This window comes from Barbus barbus (genome assembly GCF_936440315.1).
Source record: "Barbus barbus genome assembly, chromosome: 15".
In the NCBI taxonomy this organism is placed as follows: Eukaryota; Metazoa; Chordata; class Actinopteri; order Cypriniformes; family Cyprinidae; genus Barbus; species Barbus barbus.
Genome location: NC_136743.1, coordinates 19,642,635 through 19,662,625, shown reverse-complemented (window position 1 = coordinate 19,662,625; position 19,991 = coordinate 19,642,635). Strand labels below are relative to the sequence as shown.

Sequence of the window (19,991 nt, the reverse complement as noted above, 5' to 3'; positions counted from 1 at the left end):
AAAGTCAGAGAGCTCTCAGATTTCATCAGAAATATCTTAATTTGCATTCCAAAGATGAACGAAGGTCTCACGGGTTCGGAACGACATGAGGGTGAGTAATTAATGACAAAATATGACAAAGTATTTACCGTACCCATACTAACTGAGGTTGAGGTTTTTTAATTAACGTAGCATTAGCTCTGTACGATGAGGCAACAGAGGGGTGCAGGGTGCAGGAGGGGGGCTGTTGAAGCTCAGAGCTCAAGGCCAGCTCTCTGTCCCATCTAAAGGCCCACAGAGGCGTCCTGCCGCCGCCTGCTCCGCTGAATGAAAATATGGATTAATCAGCCGAGGCCCCCTGTGGCAGAACCTGAGTAAATAAGCCCTGTTTCTCTTTTTTCTGCTATGTCCATTCATCATGTGGACACAGCAGCGCAGAGCTACGCAGGAGCCCGGGGCTAGAAGCCTGATGCAAAGCCCAGAGGGCCAGTGAGAGTACACACTCACACAGACCTGCACCCACAATTTTAAAGGAGTCATCGGATGCAAAATTCACTTTACAAGTTGTTTGAACATAAATGTGTGTTGGAAGTGTGTGTACATCCTATAATGATAAAAAAATCCACCCAGTGTTTTTTTTTTAAATCCTCTCTCTCAAATCAGGCTGTTCTGAGGTTCCTGTCAGAATGACGTAGCTCTGTACAGACCCTCCCACGATATTTGATTGACAAGGACGTCTTACCTTAGACCTGCCCTGAGTGAGCTGAGAGCTGTCTAACTCCAGTGACCCCTTTAAAGGAATCGCTCATCCAAAAATTAACATTATATAATCAGTTATTCACCTGTATGACTTACTTTCTTCTGTGGAACATGAAAGAAGATATTTTAAGAAATGTCAGTGTTTTTCTTCATCAATGACCAATATTGTTTGGTTACTAACGTTCTTCAAAATATCTTCTTTTGTGTTCTGCAGAAGAAAAAGTCAAATAGGTTTGGAACAACATTAGGGAGAGTAAATGATGACAGAAGTTTCACCTTTGGACGAACTATCCCTTACGTTTGTTCCTGTTTTTTGGTTGTTGTTTTTTTACAGTAGTCTCCTCTAATTTATCACTTTATCTTATGGTTTGTTGTTCTACATTTGTCAACAGTAAGTGATAACTGATTGTAGAAGTATCTTAATGAGCTTAAGCAAGGCTTTTAATGTCAAAGCAATCAGTTACACTTTTATAAAGTTTACATATCGCATAGTGCCATCTCAAGCTAAATTAATTGATTATTTTATCTTGATAAATAATTATACCTTCAGAAAGGCTGCAGATTAATTTGGTACTCTTTCTTTCAATGGTCCACTTTAGACATTCTACAAACTATAAGTGTATTTGCAACTGCATGTCAATGTCTAAGTGACTTATAGACAGTAGAATGTCTAAAGTTGACTATTAAAATAAAGAGTACGAGTTAATCTGCAAAACTGCCAATTTTGTTACCCTTCTGAAGGTATCATTTATTTACCAAGATAATATGAATTAATCAATTACTAAGATTGAATTAAACTTGATGGCACAATGCAATAGATAAACTTATACTTGCTTATAAAACTTTAAAATCACCTTAAGTGAAAAGGTCATTTTCACAGAATGACCGATGAAAATGTAAATCTGCATACTTGATATCAACTTCAAACATGTCAGTCTGCTGAGCCAGAGCTATACATCTGCACTTTCTCTGTCACCACAGATACAAACCAGATCCCATATGCATGCTTTCATGTGGCCGAGGCTTAACGAGCAGGCTAATAAAGTGAATGAAACACTTCCCAAAAACAAACCTGCCTCTCAAGAGTTCACCACCAATTACTGCTATCTAATGTCAGTGAGTGGGCATTAACTGCAAGATTTTATCAGCACTGTAAACACACAAGGTCAGCTTTGAGCAAACGAACACACACACACACACACACACATGTTGGTTTTTGTGGTTTATGGGGACTCTCCATAGGCGTAATGGTTTTTATACTGAACAAACTGTGTGTGCTATTGCCCTACACCAACCCTACACCTAAACTTAGCCCTCACAGGAGACTTTGTGCATTTTTAGATTTTCAAAAAACACCATTTAGTATGTTTTTTAAGCCTTTTGAATTACGGGGACATAGGCAGTGTCCTCATAAACCACCTTCATATTGTAATACCTCTGTCATACCCATGTCATTATACAAATTTGTGTCCTCAAACCACATAAACATGCACGCACGCATACACACACACAAGTCTCTGATTTGGATTTGAGTGCACATATTTGAGTGGGGTTGTTTGTGAATACTTACAGCAATAATGTCCAGAGTGTTGTCACAAACCTGCCGGATCTCCACATTTTTGTCGTGCATAAGGTCAATGAGGTATGCTGGGGCCTCTTTGAAATACAGTTAAGGAGTTCATAGTTCAATTTCCATAATTACAATTTTCAATCAGTGAAAAATATTCATGTCTTGATATTTTATCATGCCATGTAAAAAACTATATGCACATTTTTACATTTTATTATAGCCATGATTCCTAGTGCACGGACTTTATTTATACATATTTAGTGAGAGCTCTTAAGTGGTCATATTATTAATAACTATTATTTGATAATATTATAAATAGTTAGTATTATTAATGTAGTGAAGTACCCATTTTGGCCATCTTTGCCATGCAAACTATACAAAATATTTAGTTATTAAAAAGAATGAGGATGTGAACAGCTCGACAGCAAATATCTTACACTGGAGCTGAAGTCTTCAATTTTTGTGGGCTTGGTCTTTAGACTTCTTAAAACTACATAAAAATGGCCTTTGTCTGGGTTTGAGTCTTACTGGTCTGGTCTTTGGCGGTCTGATTTTAATCTGTACTGTAAAATGTTTTGTCATGAAACATAAAAAAAATGCTTCATGGTTTAACATTAAAATATTATTCAATAAGTCTGAATCAATAGAATAAAATAGATCCATAGGGTGACAATTGCAAGTTGCCACTTTTTACAGTGCAGTCAAACTTGCTTTTTTTAACATGTATTCTTACAGGTGGCTGCTATATTCAAGACTGAAGAACCCAAAGTATCAAAGCACCAGTGAATACAGGCAAAACAGCTGTCAAAGACCATTTGCATCTGCGCAGATAAACATACACTGAAAACCAATTTATTTTAACAAGGATACGAGTGTCCTTAATGATGACATCTCTGGTGGCCTGGTGGAAGACCATCTGGTAGAAGACGTAGATGATCTGGCACACAAATTCATCGTCTTCCTGTTGGGCTGTAAGAGCAACACAAGCAGATGAAGAACATTACTTTGACCTCACAAAATCAAACATTTTGCTTCATATAAAGAAGAGTTGGACCAATAATATTTCCTCATGGACATATTATTATATGAAGGCACAATCGTTTCCTTATCATGAGAATATCTGCACGTCAGCATTAAGCTGAAATGCGATACAGCAAATCAACAAACACGCACACTCCAGTGCAGCTGCGCAGGCATTTCCTATCCGATGGTGCCTGTTCATGCGAGCTGACGCTCAAAACCTCCTCTGGTGGATCATGTTTATGTATGAAAGCTCTCGTGAGAAGCCGCCATTTGGGGAAAGTATCAACTTTTCCTCTGAAATGATACAGAAAGCTCCTATGGAGAACTGTGCGGTTGTAGCTGCCCCCTTCTAACTTTAATAAAAGCCTGTATTTCAATTTTGATCTGGCTCAGAATGCTCTCGTCCCCTGGGATCGAAATTCCTCCAGAAGAATGATAGCAAAGAGGCTAGCTGCTCCATGGGACCAGAAACTGAATACCGCTACAGCAAGGAGCTGCACAAGCTTTAAATAACATCACAGAGAACATGTCAGCGCCTCTTCAGATGAGAAAGAGCCAGTGAACGAGTATACGAACACAAGTGCTGAAATGTTATAAATAAAACAATACCCAAGCATCTGTCAATGTGGCGTTGCCACATAATGCTTATCGCGAAGAAAACAAATGTCAGATTTGTTATTGCAATGTTGTGATCAAAGTTATAAAATATATGGCATGTAGTGCAAAAACATTTCAGATGTTGAATTTCATGTAAATGAGACCATTGTGTCTGAAATGAGGAAAAAAGTCAAAAGTTGCCAATTTAAAAGAAACAAGTATCTGTTTTCTCTTTGAGAGGAGCTGTATACGTTGGGACAGTCGCTATTTTGGCCCTCCACCTCCTTGGACCCTTAAACATTTATTCTTTTCACGGCCCCACCATCAGGCATTTATTGAAATGAGGGCTCACACGGAGCAGAACCAGCAAATCTGATGCATGCCATGAACCTGGTGCTTTCCTGTTCCTGAAAACACTGTCACTTCCCAGCACGTAATGCACAAAGCGAGAACCAGCCCTCTGTGTCCCACGCAGCCACGGGCTGTTTATTTATTCTAATTTATTCTAATTTAATATTAGTTTAGTCTAAATAAACTCTTCAAAACTCATTTCATCAGATCACATTAGGGAAGACAAATCATGCCAAATTGAAATCTGGTACTTGAGTGGCTACAGACACGCAAAGCAGGGGGCAGCTGTTGCGATTCGGCCAAACAAAAGTAGAAATCAAAACAGCACTGATCTTTTTCTCTGGAATTTATTTTTATGGTTAGCGATAATGAAAAAGATTTTATGTCGAGAGGGTTTGGAGATCCGTTTGTTTCTTTAAGCACTCATGCTCTGGCTCAATGCTAATAAATGTGTGTAAGTGTTGGCAGCGCACTTACCATTTAGCAGCTCAATAAGAGCAGGAATGATGCCAGACTTAGCCAGCATGACGGCACAGGAGTCGTCCATTGACACCGTACCGATCATGATCACCACCTCCAGGATCAGGTCATCCTCTGCTGAGCCTGAAAAACAGAGGTTAAAGGTCAAGTCTGGTTTGGCATAATGAAAAATGGTATTTCATACTACAATAAGGAATGCCAACGAATGACTTTTGCAAAAAAAGTGTTTTTGTGTCATTTAATTGTGACAAATATATGAGGTTGATGTCAAAAGTTGGGCCGCTTTTACGCAAAATGTTTGGGATTATAAACAGACGTCTCTCATACACTACACTGCAGATTAATATGTTAGGGTTTCATACTGGATACTGTTTCACATATAACCTCATGTTGTATTTCTTTAAAATTATTTGTCACACACAGGACCTTTTAATGAACAGGCAAAAGGTGATGAAAATTATGAAAAACTTGTCAAGTTTGTGATCCAACACCTTGATGTCAATAAAAATGGCCCAATGATAGTATAGCATTGTACTGTATGTAGCAGGCTGTGTGTTAGCTTTCCATTACAAATACATCCTGAAACACAAACAGGTACAGGTTAGCTTTACCGGGTTTGAGGTGGTCTTTGAGGTAGGGCACCAGGTTGTACTCTTTGAGCAGGAGCTCCCAGTCCAGGTCAGGTATGGTGAGGTTTGCCATTGTACCCAAGCACTCAATAACAAACTCTTCATCACCCTCCTGCTTGATCTGAGCTGCCAGATCACCCACATATTCCTGAAGGGTAAATGACAAAATATCTTTAGGTGTTCATTTAGCACAGGAATTCCCAACCTGTAAGATACTTAAGATTTCAATTTTTGCTTCATGAAATTACAAATTTAAAAAATATTTGGGCTATCAAATGTATAACAGAACACTACAAATAAATAAATAAATAAAAATTATGTTTTTAAAATTTAATTTGTATTATTATAATTTATCATTCACAGTAAGTATTGTTAATTAATAGTGAAGGTCTACTTGTGACTGTTAATGGAAAGGCAGAATTATAAAATTACAATGAAGAGCTGTTTCAGAGGTCCATCACGCTGTGAGATGTTCCTGATCATTTTCATCAGCAGCGGGTCCTTTAGTTTAAGTGCTCTTTTCATCAGCATCTTCAGTCCATTACCTGCAGAGCAAATACACAACTAAACACGATCAGCCAGAGATTGATCATAAGATTGAAAAGATTCCATGTATTACTAATTACAGAGAAGCAACAGTTGTTGCTGGTGTGTGACAGTATGCTTTATTACATGTAAACACAGATTTGTTGACATGTTGCATGCTATTCCAGGAGAAATGAGATTCAGGCTCTTACCCTCACAGATAATTTGAGCATTAGTCTTGTTAGCAGCCAGGTTGATGCAGAATGAAATGAGCTCGGTGTCGATTCTCTCTTCGCCATGTTCAAAGAGCATTTGCATGAGCTGCATGAGCACACACAACACAGGATTTCAATTAAAATGACCATATGCAGGGTATCAACATGAAAACATTAAATAACCAGACCACACTATAAAGATATAGCAGGGCTTAACATTAACAACAGAAAAACATTCAGAAACTCTAAAGTTGTCCAACTTTCTTTACTGCTGCAAATGGGGCACCAAAAATATGAATTGATTGAGTTTTTACTTTTTTTATAGAAGCAAGAGCATACTTATTTAAAACAAAAATATCAGTGTGTTACATGCTTGAAGGCTCGCACTGATTAACATGATGGCATACAGCGGAGCCAAAATGATTAGAACACAAGTATTTTCAAGACTTTTGCTGTAGTGTTTCAGTAGGAAATATCAGTTTGCATTTCCAAACATTAATTTTGCCATTAATTGTAATATTCCAGTGATTTTTGTTTGCACAAGGAGTCTGACAACATGCAGCCAGTGATCCACACAGAGCTCTGATCTGATCATCATTCAGTCTGTCTGGAATGACATGAAGAAACAGAACAAACTGAGACAGACTAAATCCAGAAGAACTGTGGCAACATCTCCAAGATGCTTCAAGTAACCTACCTGGCAAAATGAATGCTTGGAAATGTAAAATTATATTTCCTACTGACACACTACAGCAAAAGATAGAAATAATTGACTTAAAACCATTTTGTGAAAATACTAGTGTTCTAATCATTTTGGCCAACACGGTGATATCACAATGGGCCTATTGAAGCACATTTCAAAACTGAGGAGTATTGCATGTGGAATATCGTGCAACAATCAGACGGAAAACAAAAGAAAAGAAATAAATGATGAAAGAGATGGTTCCTGACAGGGAGAAGTATTAGTGCTGTCATTGTTGGCGAAAGGATTGCTATTTTTGTTTTTATTCAAAAGCCAGAGAGAGTTGAGACAATATCCCACAGTCCGCTTCAATCAGGTCAATGCTGCAGCTGATAACGGCCCAATGAGAGAGACTTGACAGGCCTGCCTTAAGATAACTGGCCAATGGCCAACGGATTCTGTGGTTAAAAAGAGCGATGAGGAGATGAACAGATGAAGATAGAGGAGGCTCCACTGGCCGCAATGGGCACGGGCCTCGGTATGGGCCAGTTGGATGTTAAACAGGAAGGCATGACCAGACCAACGCAGACCTGTGAAGAGGCAGCAGCGAGCAATCAGGCCTTTCCCATATTGAGTATCACGTAACCTGGTCCCAGGCCTCCAAATCACGCAGTCTAGACTCACTGGCACCTGCTTGCTCCTATTTACCAGCAATGGGAGGCCCTGCCTCGTACCCCTGAGTCATCCCCTCCCTCCCACCTCCGTCTCTGAGCGCTCCATGGTTTCATAGCTCTACAAGCCCTGCAAGCATTTCCTCACACACACACACACACACCTCACAGCTTTGAGTAATTATAGCGAGATCCCTTTGTGGCAGAGGAATGAGTCCAATGCCGGGCCTCTCCTTGCCAGTTCAGAACCCAGAGCAGTGAGGCCTTTTGATCTAAATCCTAAATCCTCCCTTACAGAAGAGGGTCCAAGCTGACTGCCAGCACAGACCTGAGGGACATCAGATCCACAGACACACTTTAGCTATTGATGAAGAGTCAGGGGAGTCTTCAAAATAAGAAAGAAAGGACAAAAAACAAAAGAACGAATGAGAGAATAAACAAATGAATAAACAACTGTAAGAAATAATGAACAAAAGAACAAACATAAGAACAAAAGGAAAGAAAGTGAGAAAGAAAGAAACAAACAAAATAAATAAAATAAAACAAACGTAAGAAAGAATGAATAAACAAACACAAAAATTAAACAAGAACAAAAATGAATAAAAGCATGAAAATAAAAAACAAACTCGAAAGAATAAATAAACTAATGACAGAATTAAAAGAACAGACGAAATAAAGAACAAAAGCATGGACAACTAAAAGAAAGAGAGAAAGAAAGAAAAGCATTGCATACCTCCCTAAGGAGTCCCACAGCTATTCTGACATCATGCCCCGACCATCTTCAGGCGGATTGGCGGAGCGATTAGGTTGAGGAATTTAACTTTTTCTTTTTTTTTTTTTTAACAAGCATCTGGTAGGCATTTTCACCCAATTAGAGAAGACAAGCATTTTAAAGATGACAACGCTCGGGCAGAAGTTGTTTCAGAGAAATTGTACCCAGGCAATTGCTGGTGACCTCACAGAGGCCCCCTCCAATTAAATTAGCTCTGTTATCTCATTAACGCCATGTGAGAGAAAGACAGAGCAGCAATTAGCCCACTTTACAACACAAGGTGAGGTGCACACATGATACATACATGACACACCACAGCAGCAAAAACATGTTTGAAATAGCATAGTACAAAACACCTTTTAGTACTTGTGCAGTGCAGTACAGTACAGTACACACACACACACACACACACACACACATATATACATATATATATATATAATTAAACATATACATACATACAATGGATATAAAAGTCTACACACCCCTGTTAAAATGCCAGGTTTCTGTGTAAAAAAATGAGACCAAGATAAATAATTTCAGAACTTTTTCCACCTTTAAATGTAAACTATAACCTGTATGATTAAATTAAAAAACAAACTGAAATCTTTTAGGAAAGGTGGAGTAAAAATAAGAAACTAAAATCATGTGGTTGCATAAGTGTGCACACCCTCTTATAACTAGGATGTGGCTGTGTTCAGAATTAAGCATTCATCACATTCAAACTCATGTTAAATAGGAGTCAGTACACACCTGCCATCATTTAAAGTGCCTTTGATTAAACCCAACTAAAGTTCAGCTGTTCTAGTAGGCTTTTCCTGACATTTTCTTAGTCGCATCTTACAGCAAAAGCCATGGTCCACAGAGAGCTTCCAAAGCATCAGAGGGATCTCATTGTTAAAAGGTATCAGTCAGGAGAAGGTATGGTCTGATGAAACCAAGGTTGAATTTTTTGGTCATAAATCCAAAAGGTATGTTTGGTGCAAAAACAACACTGCACATCACCATAGTGAAGTATGGTAGTGGCAGCATCATGATTTGGGGCTTTTTTTCTTCAGCTGGAACTGGGGCCTTAGTCAAGGTGGAGGGAATTATGAACAGTTCCAAATACCAGTCAATACTAGCACAAAAAAATGCAGGCTTCTGCTGGGAAGCTGAAAATGAAGAGGAACTTCATCTTTCAGTACGACAACAACCCAAAGCATACATCCAAATCAACAAAAGAATGGCTTCTCCAGAAGAAGATTCAAGTTTTGGAAAGGCCCAGCCAGAGCCCAGACCTGAATCTGATTGAAAATCTGTGGGGTGATCTGAAGAGGACTGTGCACAGGAGGTGCCCTCGCAATCTGACAGATTTGGAGCATTTTTGCAAAGAAGAGTGGGCAAATATTGCCAAGTCAAGATGTGCCATGCTGACAGACTCATACCCCAAAAAGACCGAGTGGTGTAATCAAATCAAAAGGTGCTTCAACAAAGTACAAGTTTAAGGGTGTGCACACTTATGCAACCACACTATTTTAGTTTTGTATTGCAAGAGATGTTTAGTAACAGATTTCAGTTTTTTTTTATTTAGTTGTACAGGTTATAGTTTACATTAAAGGTGGAAAAAGTTCAGAAATTATTTATCTTGGTCTCATTTTTTTACATCACAGAAACCTGGCATTTTAACAGGGGTGTGTAGACTTTTTATCTCCACTGTATATATATACAGAAAGACAAATTTCTTCAAAGTTTAATCAGTATCACCACAGAACACGTTTCGGCTCGTGACATACAAATCACAGATTTTATCATCTATATTAATTACCACTTGATGATGAAGAAAAAACAACAATGCATTTCATTATCAGTTAGGAACCCTCAAGTGACGCAATCTGTCTGACAGCGATGTCATTTAAGCACGGCATTCAATAACGTCAATAACTGGAGGAAAGAGGACAGATAAGTATCTGGGCATCAGTCCATGTATCACTGTTCTCCATGTTCATGGAGTTAGTTGATAGAGTAGGTCTACGTAATCTGTGTTTACATGTTTTTTTTTTAAAATAGCGGGTTCTGGTGTTTCGTACGGCATGGTTTCAGCCAATCAATGGACACTTATTTCACTGGTAGTTCCTATTGTGCGGAGTTAGAATCTACTCTGAAGTCGGTGCTAATTTAGTCCCCTCAAAAGACAATCCCATGCATAAACTCATTCCTAGTCCCAGCAGAGTGAAAACGGCAAAAAGCAGGTATGCCAATAGCTACAGGAACTATGAAAACATTTCTCTAGTGCGAAAGCCTCTTTACATTACTTCATTCCGGAAAAAAGTCATCTGATTACAGTAACGTCACTATGATAAGAGAAGGGATTGATGTGTGTGTCCTGGCAGAAAATTCTTCCTTTTCCTGTTAACAATTCATTTGGTTCGCTTTCTTTCAAAGCAATAGTTCAGGCGCGAGTCAAACGAGCACGGAAACAGTACTGTGCTCGCTCTTCAATACACGCACAAAGGCGCAGACGCGCGCATAGCCTGTATTATTTCAGATCAAATCGTGAAAGAAACTACAAGCATGCAATGTCGTGATCAGATAAGTCATAACGTTACCAAAAAGGCAATTAAAGCTGCCATAAAACTGTGCATGCATGTAATATGTTATATATGAGTTACATTCAGGCATGTCTCTGAAATGGTTTTCTAAACTGTCCTGGAGCATCCCAGCACTGTCTCCCTCATCTAACACACTCGATTCAACTCGTCAGCTCATTAGTAGAGACTGAAATGGGTCAGAAAAGGTAGAGTTGAGAGAAAATACGATGCGTGTTAGATCCGCGACACGTTCTCAGCAGCGACAACGAAATAGCAGCCAAAATAACCTAATAACCAGCTGCTGTGATGTCTGTTCATCAAGAACAGAAGAAAAAAAAGAGGAAATCAATAACTTTATAGTTTTAAGGATTCATCTGTATTTAGTTTCGAATTTAGTGTTTAATAACTTTATTACATTTCTGTATATTTCTGCTGAGGGGCACAGGTAGATAAATATGTCATTTAAGTTTACTTATTTATTATTTTTAAAGTCTAATAAATGTTCAAATTGATAGCTCTTAATTATAATGTAAAGTTGAATGGCTATAGTCAATGGTTCAATATTAGGGGGAAATGTTTTTATAGGGAAATCAGTATTAATTGGTATCAGTGATACTGGCCTTCAGTCATAAAAATAAAGATGCCATTATACAAATATTAAAAATATACTGTATGTTGTTTGTACATTAATTTGAAGATTGAACATGAAATTATTGCAATATAAAAGTATATTTAAAAACTTTAATATTAGGTGTGATTAATTTCAGAAAAATATGCGATTAATTAATTTTTTTAATCGATTGACAGCACTAGTTATAACAGAATTTTTCATTTTATTGTGAATTATCCCTTAAATATTATTATTTCATATAATTTTTTTGGACTTTTTTAAATGTTTTGTTATGTTTCTTTATATCATAACCTCTGGATTGGGCAACATCTGGAATACCAAATTAATTTGAAAAATAACCAACAGAATAATTAATTATGAAAAGCCCCAATCTGAATCAAAAGTAAATGAAGAATGAAGAAAACGCTCACTTGAGGAATGCAGTCAGTATACGCAAACATGGACTTAGATTTGTTGTCCACACTGATGTGGTAGAGGATACGCATCGCTACGTGCTTGTACGTGTCATCACCTAAAGAAAAGATGAGGAAAAAACCTTCAGAGAGATTCACAACGCATGTAAACTTTTCTAAATCTAAATTGATCAATCGTGGTCAGTTAGATAATGTATTTATACTGGCTCGTGCTGAGAGCGAATAATTTATCACAGAGATTATAGATAAAAGCATGTGGGGTATGTGATCACAATCCAAACTCTTTCCACAGGGGAGAGAGAGACCGCAGATACACACGCACCACACACACTCACGCTTCTCCCTACAAACACTCTCATTAATAACACTTTAAGCCCTCCTCCTCTTCTTCCCTAATGCTGATACTCCCCTGTGAGATAGAAAACACTCAGATAGAGCAATGGGATAATCAGTCATTATGAGTCCGACCGTGGCAGTCGGGACCCAAGTCCCCTAGAACACATTATCACATCGGCGATTAGAAGCAGATATGACCGCTGGGGATATCAGAATAAAAAAGGAAGAGAGAGTGAGGGAAAGCGGAGTAGGTAAAGAAGAGGTTTGCTTAGTTTGTTTAATTGGGGACACAGGAGGAGGCATATATTTTAGTGGCATTAATAAGCGAGGGCCGTCCTGGGCGGGCCCTCGGTGGCCGGAACATGTGCTTCTCATTAGCGGCCGCAGACGCCGTTGACCCGCGTCGCTGCCTCAACTCAGCGCGAGTAAGCGGAGACGGGCGGACTTTACGACGGCAGCCAGGCAGCTCTTAAACGCAGCCCTAACTGCTGAAGCGTAAATGGCTAACACATTGAAAAAATGTGCAATTAAGCCCTTAGATGTAATCACGAGAAGGATTTACAAAGCAGCTTCGATGTGGAGGTGTCACTCGAGCTGGTCAGGAAAAGAGACGCATGTCATATGCATCAAATTACCAGAAATATTGTGGTTGATGCCTGACAGAGATGCATGAAAAGTTCTGTTGGATTGCTGTGAACGACTGAAAATGAAAACAGACACAAAGAGGAATTATTCTTCTTTGACATGACTAGCTGAATTCATAATCACTGGGTAAATGTGTTTGGCTTTGCTCGATTCAGGATATCTGATAGAAATGACCATAATTTAAGCCAAACCTCCATCATCTGCACCTGCCAAAGCAGGATTTTGGTTTCAGTGTAACTGTATATTGTGCAGCTTGTAAAGACAATCATCCTGATGTAGATCATATGTTGGTTTTCAAACATTTCAACATTACTGATTTTCCAACGCAAATCCTTGGACGCAACCTTAAATAGTCTCTTTCTAGTTTGAAGATAAGAGTGTATAATGCACATCTAAAGATAACTTTAATTTGATAACCTTACAAATATAATTTTTCCATTAACTTCAGTTATGCAAGTTTTCTCTCATTTCGGACTGGGCCAAAAAGATTTATTTCAAATGGAAAAAAGGACAATTATATTATCCAGTTGGTTTTTAATCTACTGCTTTAGGAATGTAACATTTCTGGGCTTGAGATGTGCAGAGTTGGTCTATGACGTTTTTTTTACTTTTACGGGTGCTTTCAAATAGGTCCAGGGACGCCTATTAAGAAGGTGGAAGAGAGTGCACAGAACATTAAAGAGGAAAATAAATATGTATTTTAGGGCTGTCAAACTTAACTTAAGAAATAAAGTAAATGTATTTAAAATCGTTTATCATTTTTCAACAAATTTGCCAAATTTTACACTATTATGGTTTCTTTTTGTTTTACTTTTAACAAATTGCTGGAAATTATGTGATTAATTCAGTGACTGTTTGATTCAATTGATAGCCGTAGTTTTTAAACAGTATGAAATAAAAAAACAAATAATGATAATAATAGTAATTTATACATTACTGTTCAAAAATTTGGGGCCAGTAAGTTTTTTTTTTTTTTTTTAAGAAAGGAATACTTTTTATTCTTTAGACAGTGAAGATATTTATAATTAAAATATTTATATTTTAAATTAATTATGTTTTGTTGATCTTTCTATTCAAATCAAAGAATTCTGAAAACAAATGTATTATGGATTCCCAAAAATATTAAGCAGCACAGCTGTTTTTAAAGCTGATAAAGAAAAACATTTCTTGAGCAGCAAATCAGCATATTAGAATGATTTCTGAAGGTTCATGAGTAATGGCTGCTGAAAATGTAGCTTTGCCATAAGAGGAATAAATTACATTTTAAAATAAAATGCTTATAATAAACACGTATTTTAAATTGTAATAATATTTCGTAATATTCCTGATTTCTGAACATGGTAGGATATATACACATTCTACATTATTTCTAACTGAGGGTTTTAGGCAATATCCCTTGTAAAACTACTGTTGTGAAAAGTCCTTGGCACCAAAAAGTTTGAAAACAGTACATAACCCCTGCTGTAAGCCTTGGAATTCGATTACAGTAAAACGATGTTCCAGTCTCATTAATATGAACGTTGGAAGAGTTACCCAGCAGAGCAGTGAGTTTGGGCAGCAAACCCACATGCACCATTTTGGTGCGCAGACCCAAGTCAAATGAGAGGTTGAGGAGAAGTCGCAGAGTGACGTTCATCAGGTCTTCCTGTTCACATGGAACCAGACGAGCCAGCTTCTCTACAGTGTCCATTTCAGCCTATTACAAACATACAAGTGAAATACACGTAATACACTCAATTAGAGCTGAAAGAAACAGCTACATAAATTTACTTAATCTTTTTTCCTTTGAAAACAGCTGAGTCTGGAGAAACAAACAGAATCATCCTTTTTTTTCCTCAGCTGCTCCAATAACAGACCGTTTTTGTCAGAAGTTTTTTTGTCCAACATGTGTTTTTATGTACAACATGATGAAAGATTTTCAAAGCCAAAAGTCTATTTCTTTTATCTACAACAAGGATTTGGTAAAGGGATACAGGAATAAAAACAACTTGATTCTTGATAAATGTACATTCATAGCCAGAGTAGATTGATTCCAGGTGCACTGACAGTGGAGCAGTGTAGGACAACCAGGACGAACCAATGACAGAAACTTCCTGTTATAAATGACCCCATAATTCTTCAGGACACCTTAAAGGTGCAGCTTTATGCTTAAATAAAATGCATCATATTTATATTTTAAATACATATACCAGTCAAAAAAAAAATATTTATTGATTGATTTTTTTTTACACCTCTTATGCTCACCAAGGCTGCATTAGTTTGATTAAATACTAATATTGTGACATATTATTACAATTTAAAAGAACTGTTGTCTTTTTTAATATATTTTAAAAGCTGAATTTTCAGCAGCAATTACTCTCCAGTATTCAGTGTCACATGATCCTTCGAAATATGACCATTTATTAATGGTGCGCAATTATTAATAATGGTTCTTATTGTTGTTGATGAAAACAGCTTTTGCTGCTTAATATTTGTGTGGAAACAGTGATATCATGAATGCAAAGTTCAAAAGAAAAGAATTTGAAATAGAAATCCTTTTATAACATTGTAAATGTCTTTACTATCTTTTTTGCACCAATGATTTATGAAGGATCATGGGACTAGACTGAAGACTAGAGTAATGAATGCTGAAAATTCAGCTTAATGATTACAGGAATAAGTTACATTTTAAAATATATTCAAATAGAATACAGTTCTTTTAGATTGTTATAATATTTCACAATATAACCAGTACTGCTTTAGATTATTTTTCATCAAATAAATGCAGCTTTGGTGAGCACAAGTGACTTCAAAAACCATAATCATTCCACACTTTTGACCAGCAGTGTTTAAGTGTTTTCTTAACTCATGAAATTGTATTTGAAAGCTTCTGATGTGTTCTGCACCAAGAAGATCTCACCATGTCGTTCTTGTTCTCCAAGAAGATGCTGAGCTTTTTGAGGAAGGAGACCACCAGCACCAGCAGCTCCTCATTCTCCCTCTCCAGAGACTTGACCAGCAGGTGCACAATGTTCTTGTTCCTCATCTTGAGCTCCGTGCGGGTGTCCTCAGACAGATTCAACAGCAGGTAGAACGCAACTAGAGCCGTGGGGAGGAAGAAGAACACATAAACAAGGCCTCATGGATGATTCCTACTGAACTGTGGCAAATAAAATATTTCACTTCCTGTACCTCGCAGCAGCTGCTCCTGTTTGACCAGGAAGCTTTGGTATTTCTTAAGGGTTTTCTCATACTCCTTCCGCAAGCTCTGGTTTTCGGGGTCCTCTTCACGTGGATATGTTAAGGAGTAATCTAGTTCATTTAACACATTTATTTTGTGCTATTCATTTTTTGATTGCAAAGAGATTGATAAAAAGGATATAAGCCTTGCTCTTCTTCTCTAACTCATCTTGCCACAGGTCATATTTCTTCAGCTCATGCTCGATGATGTTCATGCACAGCATGCCAATCTTATAGTGCGTAATGAGCCCATGGAACTGCGCGAAACTGCAGGAAGAACACAAGTGGTGAGGGTCTGTCCTCCTCCGACCTCTCCTGGCACATTCGACCAGACACTGATACATGCGATACAATCGGAGAACTAGACAATGGCTGGTATGCACAGACACCGAGACGGACGTGCCAGATGAATTTCATACTCTAGTACTGATTAGTACATAAACAGATCGGGCCAAACAACTCATCATACATTTCAAATACATCCTTCAAACATCAAAGTCATTCTAGCTTGCGGAAAGAAATTTCCACATTAGCCATCTGAAAATGAGAGCCAAGGAAAACCATCAAATGAGAGCACACACTTTCATAGCTCAAATAATGCTGACAGCTATCTCAGTAAAAGCAGTAACCTGATCTGCAGCTACTAAAGATGTTTTGAGAGCATATCAAGGTTTTCTTAAGGCTTTCAACCTTATACAAGAGCTATATGAGAATATCTGGTGTGCAATCTGCTTCTATATTTTTTTTTAAATGGAAGTAGTATATTAATCCTCCAAAACTCTCTAGACTACTGTTAAAAAGTTTGGGGTGAGCAAGAGTCAATGTTTTTAAAGGAAGTTTCTTATGCTCACCAATACTGCATTTATTTGTACAGTAAAAACAGTAATATTTTGATACTATGTTACTATGTAAAATACCCATTTTCTATTTGTTTTCAAATGTAATTTATTTATTATTAAATCCATTTACTGAAATTTCGCACTAAAAGTGTCACATGTTCCTTAAGACGTTCTAATATCCTGATTTAGTGCTCAAGAAACATTTCTAATTATTCATGTTAAAAACAGTTGTGCTGCTTTATATTTTCATGGTAACCGTGATTTTATTTTATTTAAACAGCATTTATTTGAAATATTTTGTAACAATGTAGAAATTTTTACTGCCACATATGACCAATTTAAAGCATCCCGAAAAAAAATTTAATTTAAGAAGAAAGAAATTATATAAAGAGTTATATGATTGGCTAGGTAACTGGTCAGTCTTAAGGAAGACACATTTGTCTTTGTGTTCAAAAACAGCTGAATGGAGTGCAACAGATGAGATGTATACTATTTTTAAAAGTTGAACCACTGTCCAACCATTCAATTGTGTAACTGTCAACAGTGTCTGTAAAACTCTGTTTGTCCCCACAGAGACTTACTTGCTCACAAGAAACTTGCTCATTTGAAAATGTAATTTTGAAGCACTGAATTAGTTGATGAAGCTGTGTTTTAATGGTGCTAAAAAAGTTTGAATTTAGAGACGCCACTAGAGAGTTCACTTCACCATGCTGACAGCATAATAAAGATCAGCACGCTGTCAGCACACTGAATCCTCTTCAAACATTGCCTACTCGATTCTGTTTTAGGCCCTTAAAAGCACCACAACTAAGACAAAAAATAAACTGTACAGAAATGATGCACCTTGAGAGGCAGAAGAAGACATAGACGATAGTAGTTGCTAGCTCCACACTGTGTTTCCAGTCCTCTCTCAGAACCCGCGCAAGAGCTCCAAGCGCAGCCTCTGAAAAACATCAAAATAGTCACAAACAACTGGATAATCTGACAAAATCAAACATATATTGCAAGAGCTTTAAGAACCACTGAAATCCCTGCTGTTATGTGGCAGTTCATATGTTTATGACAGTTTGTTGCAGAATAATAACACTGTTGAACAAAAAACAGTTACCGTTATGTAGGAGCTCCTCCAGGTTATCAGGGTTACGGGCCAGATGGAGGATCAGAGTGGAGCCTCTAATCTTCTCAGACATGCTCTCATACAACAGCTCAATATAATCATCGATTTTATTAATATTGGCCTCCTCGTCAATCTGAAAATAGTATTATGGTAATATATCAACTTTAGTGACAACTTTGGACCATCAAAGCTCTCAATCAACTAAAATATTTATGCTTGTCAAAAATTACACAATGTATTGTGTCACAATACACATTGTTTCAAAGCAGCTTTACAAAAAACCATGATGTTAATGTTTATAATACCTTAATATCTTCCTGCCTTACAGTCACATTTAGCAGATTTGAGCTGGGCAATAATACAGTTGACATTTTCCAATGATTCAAGCAATCAAGCAGTTGAGACATGCTATATAATATATATACTGTAGAATATATTGCCCAATGTGAATAATGTATATATGTAGATAAAGCTGGACATAGTTACATATCCAACTTTACATAAAGAGCTGATAATATAGTCACATAAAAATAAAATGAGGCTGTTGATATTTGCTATATAGTATTATATAGGCATTACGTAAGTGTACTGTATGAATGCAGGTCAATTTGCACTATAGCTGGCTGTTAATATATTTAATATTTTTCACCAATCAAGCATTTGAGATTTGCTAGTTTGTCAGAGTTAACACATACAGAAAGTAAGTAGTATTACTGTTATGTAAATACACAGTCCTCCATTGTTATTAACATTTCTATCAAGGAGGTTGTTTTACTTGTGAGTGAGATTTCATTATTTGTTGAGCTTCAATAATGATTAAATTACACCAAACAGAAACTGCAAATGACTTTACTTTAAACATACCATCTGGGTTTGGTTTATATATAATTTGGAAAGACGACGACACTTGAATTATGGATCGGTTTCAATCCGGTTTGAATTAGTTGGTAAAAATCACACAGAACAGAATAAGTCAGCTATCATATCAAATAAGATCAAATAAATGTGTAAAACGTATTAAAAATGAGCATAATTATTCATGTTTAATTAATCACAACACATTCACTTTCTCAAAAATGTGTAATTTAAAATGTGCGTACTTCTGTTCCTTCAAATGGCAGAAGTTCTCTAGGTTTCGATGGTTTCTTTTCCTTCTTCTCCACTAAGGACATACAACATGAAACAACAAATACTGTCACCATTATATGTGATATGATACATGAAAATAAATAAATGTTACTAAAACAAATAGATTGTAGGTTGTAAAAAAAAAAAAAGTTGGGAATTAAGTTTTAAAAAGGTATTTACATTTACTGCTGGGCTTCTTTCGGTTCTGTAAATACAGCAGCAGATGTTCCACCTCCGCCAGCTTGGATGGATGAATGATTTTACACTCTTCCACCACCTTTCTAGCCAAAGCGGATACATCAGTGCTGGCATTCAGACTCCTCAGACGGATGCTAAACAACACACAGAGAAAATGTAAAGAAAAGTTGTATTATATACAACAATGGAGAAGGTAACATGCTGTATGGGCTTATCTCTGCTTACATTTTCTGGCACTCTTTCTTCTCCTCATGCCTGGCATTGCCCACCTCTCCTAAAATGGATGCTGCCACTTCATAGTACACCACAAGAGCCTTTTCTGTTGGATGCACATCTATATCACCAGTCCTACACTTCCTAATAGACACAGGAGAGATCAAGATCGGATGTGACAGTGAGTTGCATTAAACACTGGCAGTGTCTCAAACCCTACAGTGAGCTGCCAAGCCTAAACAGCATTCCTGGGCAAAGTAAGAGCGTTCATCTAAGTGCAGATGACTAGGAAACAGCACAAAAATGTAACATAAATGTCTAGCTGAGCAGAGACACCGGTATTATAACGGGATGGTTACACTAGGCCACGCCCATCTGCAAGTGAAGCGAATGAATTTGACACAGATTTACGTTACGACTATAGAAAAT

The 19,991-nt window shown here is 37.3% G+C and overlaps 1 protein-coding gene across 3 annotated transcripts in view; it reads right to left on the bottom strand.

Annotated features, from left to right (window-relative positions):
* LOC306881215 (kinesin-associated protein 3-like) overlaps positions 1-19,991 on the bottom strand; it is a 44,313-nt gene that overhangs the window by 10,876 nt on the left and 13,446 nt on the right. For all 3 annotated transcript variants that reach the window (XM_079435195.1, XM_079435194.1, XM_079435196.1), the window contains exons 2-17: positions 19,575-19,706; positions 19,332-19,483; positions 19,124-19,185; positions 18,015-18,156; positions 17,750-17,849; positions 16,210-16,334; positions 16,020-16,118; positions 15,748-15,926; positions 14,382-14,544; positions 11,865-11,965; positions 6,126-6,234; positions 5,821-5,933; positions 5,371-5,536; positions 4,757-4,882; positions 3,179-3,277; positions 2,309-2,394 (exon numbers count right to left, since the gene is read on the bottom strand). In XM_079435195.1, the coding sequence (XP_079291321.1) occupies positions 2,309-2,394; positions 3,179-3,277; positions 4,757-4,882; positions 5,371-5,536; positions 5,821-5,933; positions 6,126-6,234; positions 11,865-11,965; positions 14,382-14,544; positions 15,748-15,926; positions 16,020-16,118; positions 16,210-16,334; positions 17,750-17,849; positions 18,015-18,096 (1,548 nt within the window). In that variant the 5' untranslated portion in view covers positions 18,097-18,156; positions 19,124-19,185; positions 19,332-19,483; positions 19,575-19,706. The remainder of the gene's footprint in view (positions 1-2,308; positions 2,395-3,178; positions 3,278-4,756; positions 4,883-5,370; positions 5,537-5,820; positions 5,934-6,125; positions 6,235-11,864; positions 11,966-14,381; positions 14,545-15,747; positions 15,927-16,019; positions 16,119-16,209; positions 16,335-17,749; positions 17,850-18,014; positions 18,157-19,123; positions 19,186-19,331; positions 19,484-19,574; positions 19,707-19,991) is intronic.